Source organism: Silurus aristotelis (genome assembly GCF_946808225.1).
Source record: "Silurus aristotelis genome assembly, chromosome: 24".
Taxonomy (NCBI): domain Eukaryota; kingdom Metazoa; phylum Chordata; class Actinopteri; order Siluriformes; family Siluridae; genus Silurus; species Silurus aristotelis.
This window is the reverse complement of record NC_139597.1, coordinates 1588121-1595620: the sequence shown is the minus strand read 5'-3', so window position 1 is coordinate 1595620 and position 7500 is coordinate 1588121. Positions and strand designations below refer to the sequence as shown.

Sequence of the window (7500 nt, the reverse complement as noted above, 5' to 3'; positions counted from 1 at the left end):
GGCTCCCGTTCTCATTTCCCTCCCTCATTTCCTCCATGGCAGTAAGGAGCTGCTAGATCTAGTCCATGGTCTGAACCCAGACCCTGTGGAGCACGCCACCTACCTGGACGTAGAACCGGTAAAATATTAAATATTACAGGAAGTAGTGGGCGTCACTTCCTGCTTCAGCTGGAGTCATTTGCAGTTTGTTTTCACTCACTAGTTTGTGTGTGTTTGCTAGTTAGCTTTCGCTCGCTAGTTTTGTTTGTTTGCAAGGTTAGCTTTCTCTCACTAGTTTTGTTTGCTAGGTTAGCTTTCTCTCGCTAGTTTTGTTTGTTTGCAAGGTTAGCTTTCTCTCGCTAGTTTTGTTTGCTAGGTTAGCTTTCTCTCGCTAGTTTTGTTTGTTTGCTAGGTTAGCTTTCTCTCGCTAGTTTTGTTTGCTAGGTTAGCTTTCTCTCGCTAGTTTTGTTTGTTTGCTAGGTTAGCTTTCTCTCGCTAGTTTTGTTTGTTTGCTAGGTTAGCTTTCTCTCGCTAGTTTTGTTTGCTAGGTTAGCTTTCTCTCCCTAGTTTGTGTTTGTTTGCTAGGTTAGCTTTATCTCGCTAGTTTTGTTTGTTTGCTAGGTTAGGTTTCTATCGCTAGTTTTGTTTGTTTGCTAGGTTAGCTTTCCCTCGCTAGTTTTGTTTGCTAGGTTAGCTTTATCTTGCTAGGTTTCTTTGTTTGCTAGGCTAGCTTTCTCTCGCTAGTTTTGTTTGTTTGTTCTTTTTCTACTCTGTGTTTCATGTTTCTCAGATCACAGGCTTCACGCTGAGGTTCGCCAAACGCCTTCAGGTCAACATGATTTATGGCCCGTCCAAGGACATCAAGTAGGACATCAATACAGAGCACACAGACAATTCTACATAGATTTTATAGAATACACACAGACTTCTACTGAACACGTATAGAATTCTGTGTGACTTCAGTCTTTCTATTTTAGGATCCTGAATAAAATAAAGGAGACTACAATCTTTCCCCTCCTGTGGTTAAATGAGGTCAGTGTCTGTCTGTCTGTCTGTCTGTCTGTCTGTCTGTAAATCCATACTTCTTGTGTCCATCCATATAATTGGTCTGTCTGTCGATTTTTCTGCCTGTTTTTATTTATCATTTTTTTTTACATAAACATACTCTAATAGTGTAATAGTGGGTGTGATGCTTGTCTCTGTGTGATGTGTTTTGTGTGTGTGTGTGTGTGTGTGTGTGTGTGTTTTGTGTGTGTGTGTGTGTGTGTGTGTGTGTGTGACTTCAGACGGCATCGCTCGATGATGACACGGCGAAGATGATAAAGGCGGAGCTGTTCTCGAGGATGGACACGCTGGAGACGGTGCAGATTGTTCTGATTTCGGTCGGAGCGGTGGTGCTGGTGCTGTGTCTAATCGGAGTGTGTGTGGTGAACCGCCGCAGTCGGTTGGTAGCATAAATGCGCCACAAGTTTCTAATTAACATCAGGAATGTAGCAAAAGCTCCAGCTCAGGAAACGACCAACACTACCACGACGACACCGTGCTACACCACCAGGGGGTGCTAAAGTCTCAGGAGACTCACTTTCCTTGTTCAAATTTTATTTAGGGATTGAAATGGACCAAATGTTCCACAAAATTGTAGCGACTCAGAGACCAAGGTTATTTCGACCTGGAGCTAACAGGCTAACAGCTAACGCAGGAAAGCATTATGGCTACCTGATTAGCATTAATCAATCTTTTTTGTGCACACAGACGTTTAATTCATGTGTATAACTGTGCTATTTGTTGTAATCAGGTGTAAACTCTCAGATCTCCTGAGGCGAGTGTGAGATGATTCACACGTACAAACTTCAATGCTGTATTCTTTTTTATAGTACTTCATATTCAGTGCTGTAACAAAAAAACTCTGTAAAGTATGAACACAAAATATTACATTAATTATTATTCCAGTTTTGAGATCAATAAAAGGAACGATGGGGAAAAAATGCATATTTCACACTTTTAAAATTATTTTATTTAATTATATTTGCCTAAAAATAAAGCATTGATCGTTTGTCTTAATTCTAATAATAAAAGCCTTTATATAAACAATAAATTATAAATGTTTTAATCTTTAATTATTTTATTTTATTTTAGGCAATTTTATTTTTCTTCTTATGTTCCAGTTATTTCCAATACTGTATATTTTTTCTAAACACAACACCGCCACCTGGTGGACAAGTTTAAATCAACAACGTGATAATAATCATTACAGAGGGATAGTTTTTGTGTGTGTGTGTGTGTGTGTGTGTGTGTCTGTGTGTGTGTGTGTGTGTGTGTGTGTGAGAGAGAGAGAAAAACACACACTGCGTTCGTTTTATCGGCTGTTTAATGCAAATATTGATAACGTTAATAAATAAAAAGACAAAACGTTCACCAAAAAGAAAAACAAGCATTCACACCATCTGCAGTGGAATCGCAGACTGTGTCCAAACCATCACTGTGTCCTGGTCTGAAGTTGAGCTTCTCATTACACTGTAAATAATAATCTAGTCTTCATCCCTTTACGGGCTGAACTACAGTCTATTCGCTCCTTGTCACGTGATTTCCTGTTTTTATTCCTGAAATTAAATGCTGTTGTTTATGTGATAAACTGTCTGTCTATCAAACTTGTCTGATAATCTGTCTGTGTCTTACATTATTACATCACATTATCTGTTTGTCTGACTATCAGTCTGTTTGTATCTCTCTGTCTGACTGTCTCTCTGTCTGTATCTCTGTCTGTCTGTATCTCTGTCTTTCTTTCTGTCTGTCTGTATCTCTGTCTTACTGTCTCTCTGTCTGACTGTCCGTCTCTCTGTCTGTCTGTATCTCTGTCTGACTGTCTGTTTCTCTGTCTGTATCTCTGTCTGACTGTCTGTCTCTTTGTCTGACTGTCTCTCTCTCTGTCTGACTGTCTGTATCTCTCTGTCTGACTGTCTGTCTCTTTGTCTGACTGTCTCTCTCTCTGTCTGACTGTCTGTATCTCTCTGTCTGACTGTCTGTCTCTCTGTCTGTCTGTCTGTATCTCTGTCTGACTGTCTGTTTCTCTGTCTGACTGTCTGTCTCTCTGTCTGACTGTCTCTCTCTCTGTCTGACTGTCTGTATCTCTCTCTGTCCGACTGTCTCTCTGTCTGTATCTCTGTCTGACTGTCTCTCTCTCTGTCTGACTGTCTGTATCTCTGTCTGACTGTCTCTCTGTCTGACTGTCTGTATCTCTGTCTGACTCTGTCTGTCGGACTGTCAATCTGTTTATGTTTGTCTGTGTGTCTGTTCTCTCTCTCTCTCTCTCTCTCTCTCTCTTTCTCTTAATGAGCTGTTAAACATCTATTCGTCTACATATCTGTCTGTCTATCTGTCTATCCTCTCCTTTAACTGTCTGTCTGACTGTCTCCTTTAACCCCTGGACTCCAAATTGTGTGATGAAGTAAAGGATTGATTTTACGTATCTCTCATGACATTAAGACGAAGTCAATAAGTCCAGACGAAACAAATAATAAACATTTTACAAAACATCAACAACATCGATAGCGCTTTAAATAAACTCTGTACAAATCACTTACACGGGAAATTATTATGGGATCAGCGGACTAAATCACACGCACGCACGCACACGCACGCACGCACGCACGCACACACACACACACACACACCGTTTGGAATAACAGCATGTGGGAACCAGGGGCAGAGCTTCAGTCATTTAATCAACCAATCACTCACTTGTTCATGTAACATTGTAGTTTTTTTCCTCATATCCCATGTGTGTGTGTGTGTGTGTGTGTGTGTGTGTGATGTTAGCCTAGCTAACATTAGCGACACCGTACTAGCATTAGCACTGTTACGTCCCTTTTTCTATTTTCTGCAATTAGCCGATTGGATTTAGTGCTTTCATAAATAGCAAACGGTTTGCTAGCAGTCTAACTAGCATAAGAACTGCCGTGGTGGTGAGGCTCGTGATTGGCTGGTTGAATTTAGTGTATTCTCCACCCCTTTTATGCAGCGTTGTATTGCTAACATGGGCAAATGCAAAGCGGCCACTAGAGGGCAGGCTGCCTACGTAGGGAGCATTGATTTAAGATGACGGTGGTGATTTTAATTATAGTAACTAATTTTAATTAAAGTTTATCAAAATTTTGTTATTTTAATTAAGAAACTCCGCCTCCTCCAAATCAACCAATGCCCTGATACAGTACTATAATAATATTTACATAATCAATCAATCAAAATAACAATCAATCAATCAATCTTAGCTGCTCTCTCTCTCTCTCTCTCTCTCTCTCTCTCTCTCTCTCTCTCTCTCTCTTTCCTTTTTTCTGTTTCTTTCCCTTTAACATCTGTTCCACAGCTGGATGTACACTGGTTTCTCTTGCATATCTTCATCTCAGACCCTGAATCGCGAGTGATATTACGGCTAGCTCCTGTGTGACTGGAACAGTGTAAAGTGTGTGTGTGTGTGTGTGTGTGTGTGTGTGTGTGTGTGTGTGTGGTAAAATATTGGAAATCTTGCTAAAAAAAGTTCAAAGTTACTGCGTCACAAAATGTAACATCCAATCAGGATAAAGAATGCAAATAAGCCAGATTCTAGTATGCAAATGTTCATGTGTTAAGAAATATGGCAGCCAATTGAGTTCTATTGTGCACAAATCAAGAGCCAATCAGGATGCAGATTGCAAGTGAGAGTGTTGCTGTGCCACAGTTTATAAGAGCCAATCAGGTTCTGGTATGCAAATAAGGCAATCCAGGTTGTAGTATGCAAATCAGCGTGTCCCGCTAAATATTAAATAATCTGGTTCAAATGGTCACAAAACAATAAACAATCAGCTTGTAGTATGCTAATGAGCCAATCAGGTTGCAGTATGCAAATCAGATTGTGCGTTAGTGTGTATATGTGTGTGTGTGTGTGTGTGTGTGTGTGTGTGTGTGTGTGTGTGTGTGTCACAGTCATCTGGTCAAATAAAAAGTCATGCACATAATGTAAAAATGTCCTGTACAGAATCATAGAAGCAAAAGCAACTCTGAAGTTTTACTTCATCCCTTTATCCTTTATACCTTTATCCTTCCATCTCTCCACCCCTCCATCTGTCCATCACAAGATCATTTCACCCTTCCGTCTCTACATCCCTCTATCCCTTCATCCTCCCATCCCTCCACCTCTCCATCCATGTGTATTTTCAACCACTTTAATTCTGCTTTATTCTGGAAACCCGTTTCCCGTCAATCCTCCATATTTTCCGACCCGAAGTTCTCGATAGGGATGAAGCTCAAGTCTAACCTCATCGTCCAATCACGATGAAGTCCTCATGGTTACCGCATGTTAGCTGTGAACCAAGGTAGCCAAGCAACTACTACTGCTGCAAAGTGCTAAATGTTGCTGAGTTATTATGAAAGTGAAATAACTAATAAATAGTGATAGTCATGATGTGATTGGCTGTTAGAGTTGGACTTAAGCTCCGCCCTCGTCTGGGTTCTACTCTGCGTGTCTGTGGTTCCGTCGGTTGCGGCTCTTGCGGTTCTCCAGCAGTGGTTTGAGTTTCCCCAGGTCTCCTCGTGGATTCACCCGAAAGCTCTGCAGCTGCTGTCGCTCTTTGCAGTACTGCTGCATGGCGAGTGTCTCGGACGGCCCCAGGGCCGACGCCAGTGCTTTGGGTTTCCATAGCGACGAGCGCTTATCGCCAAGCGCGCTCAGTAGCGCCTCGCTCAGGACCTGAAAACGGATCTTGGTGAGCGTCCGCTTGAAACCGTTCTCCGTAGCGATGCAGTGATACAGGCCCTGATCAGAGAGATGCACCGAGCGGATCAGGAGACCGTGTTCCGTCGCTAACACACGATCACTCATCTTCACCTGCAGTACACACACATACACACACACACACACACACACATACACACACACACACACACACACACACACATACACACACACACACACACACACATACACACACACACACACATACACACACACATACACACACACACACACACACATACACACACACACACACATACACACACACACACACACACACACACACACACACACACACACACACACACACACACATACACACACACATACACACACACACACACACACACATACACATACACACACACACACACATACACACACACACACACATACACACACACATACACACACACACACACACACACATACACACACACACACACATACACACACACATACACACACACACACACACACACATACACACACACACACACACACACACACACACACACACACACACACACACACACACATACACACACACACACACACACACACACACACACACACACACACACATACACACACACACACATACACACACACACACACACATACACACACACACACACACACACACACACACATACACACACACACACACACACACACACACACACACACACACATACACATACACACACACACACACACACACACACACACACACACATACACACACACACAATGAGAACGAATAAAGAGTCAGTTCAAACATCGGAGTTGGTAATTAGCTGTTGTATATTAGCATATGTGATTTAGCAGCTTTTCTTCTTTTCTTTTCTTTTTATTTCTTTTCTTTTCTTTTCTTTACCTATTTATATGTTTCCCACTCTCCAATTATTCTTTATTTTTTCTTTCCTTCTTTCTTTCTTTCTTTCTTTCTTTCTTTCTTTCTTTCTTTCTTTCTTTCTTTCTTTCTTTCTTTCTTGGGAGTTATTTTAGACAGCAACTTATCTTTTAAAAATCACATCAATCAAGTTACAAAAACAGCCTTCTTTCACCTTAGAAATATTTCTAAGCTAAGAAATATGTTATCTATATCTGATGCAGAGAAGCTCGTCCATGCGTTTATGACCTCTAGAATAGACTACTGTAATGCATTACTAGGTGGATGTCCTGCATCATTAATAAACAAGCTTCAGTTAGTTCAGAATGCCGCAGCAAGAGTTCTTACTAGGTGAAGAAAATACGATCATATAACCCCAATCTTATCGTCCCTACATTGGCTTCCTATTAAGTTTCAAATAGACTACAAACTACTGCTACTCACTTATAAAGCACTAAATGGTTTGGCTCCCATGTATCTATCCAGTCTTTTAACACGCTACAATCCGTCACGCTCCCTGAGATCTCAAAACTCTGGGCTTCTAGTAGTTCCTAGAATAGCAAAGTCCACTAAAGGTGGTAGAGCATTTTCACATTTAGCTCCTAAACTCTGGAATAGTCTTCCTGACAGTGTTCGGGGCTCAGATACACTCTCCCAGTTTAAGTGCAGATTAAAAACATATCTTTTTAGCAAAGCCTACACATAACACACATCACACACATCACATCATAACCTTGTGCTCCAGAACATCTGATCACATGCACATTATCAACTTGTGCTGTTAATATCATGAACAGCAGCTACGCTAATTCCTCTCCACTGCTTCTCTTTCTCTCCCCATCCCGAGGCTTCCTGAGGT

The 7500-nt window shown here is 41.3% G+C and overlaps 2 protein-coding genes across 2 annotated transcripts in view; one reads left to right on the top strand and one right to left on the bottom strand.

Annotated features, from left to right (window-relative positions):
• The window catches only part of cd36 (CD36 molecule (CD36 blood group)), an 11928-nt gene extending 9964 nt beyond the window's left edge, over window positions 1–1964 (top strand). Inside the window, exons 9-12 of the mRNA XM_083529085.1 lie at window positions 1–118; window positions 770–843; window positions 957–1011; window positions 1266–1964. The exon at window positions 1–118 is cut by the window's left edge and continues 1 nt beyond it. Of these exons, the coding sequence (XP_083385211.1) occupies window positions 1–118; window positions 770–843; window positions 957–1011; window positions 1266–1436 (418 nt within the window). The 3' untranslated portion in view covers window positions 1437–1964. The remainder of the gene's footprint in view (window positions 119–769; window positions 844–956; window positions 1012–1265) is intronic.
• A 365-nt stretch (window positions 1965–2329) lies between these two features.
• The window catches only part of sema3c (sema domain, immunoglobulin domain (Ig), short basic domain, secreted, (semaphorin) 3C), a 39652-nt gene continuing 34481 nt past the window's right edge, over window positions 2330–7500 (bottom strand). The window contains exon 18 of the mRNA XM_083529001.1: window positions 2330–5839. Coding sequence (XP_083385127.1) covers window positions 5465–5839 — 375 coding nt within the window. The 3' untranslated portion in view covers window positions 2330–5464. The remainder of the gene's footprint in view (window positions 5840–7500) is intronic.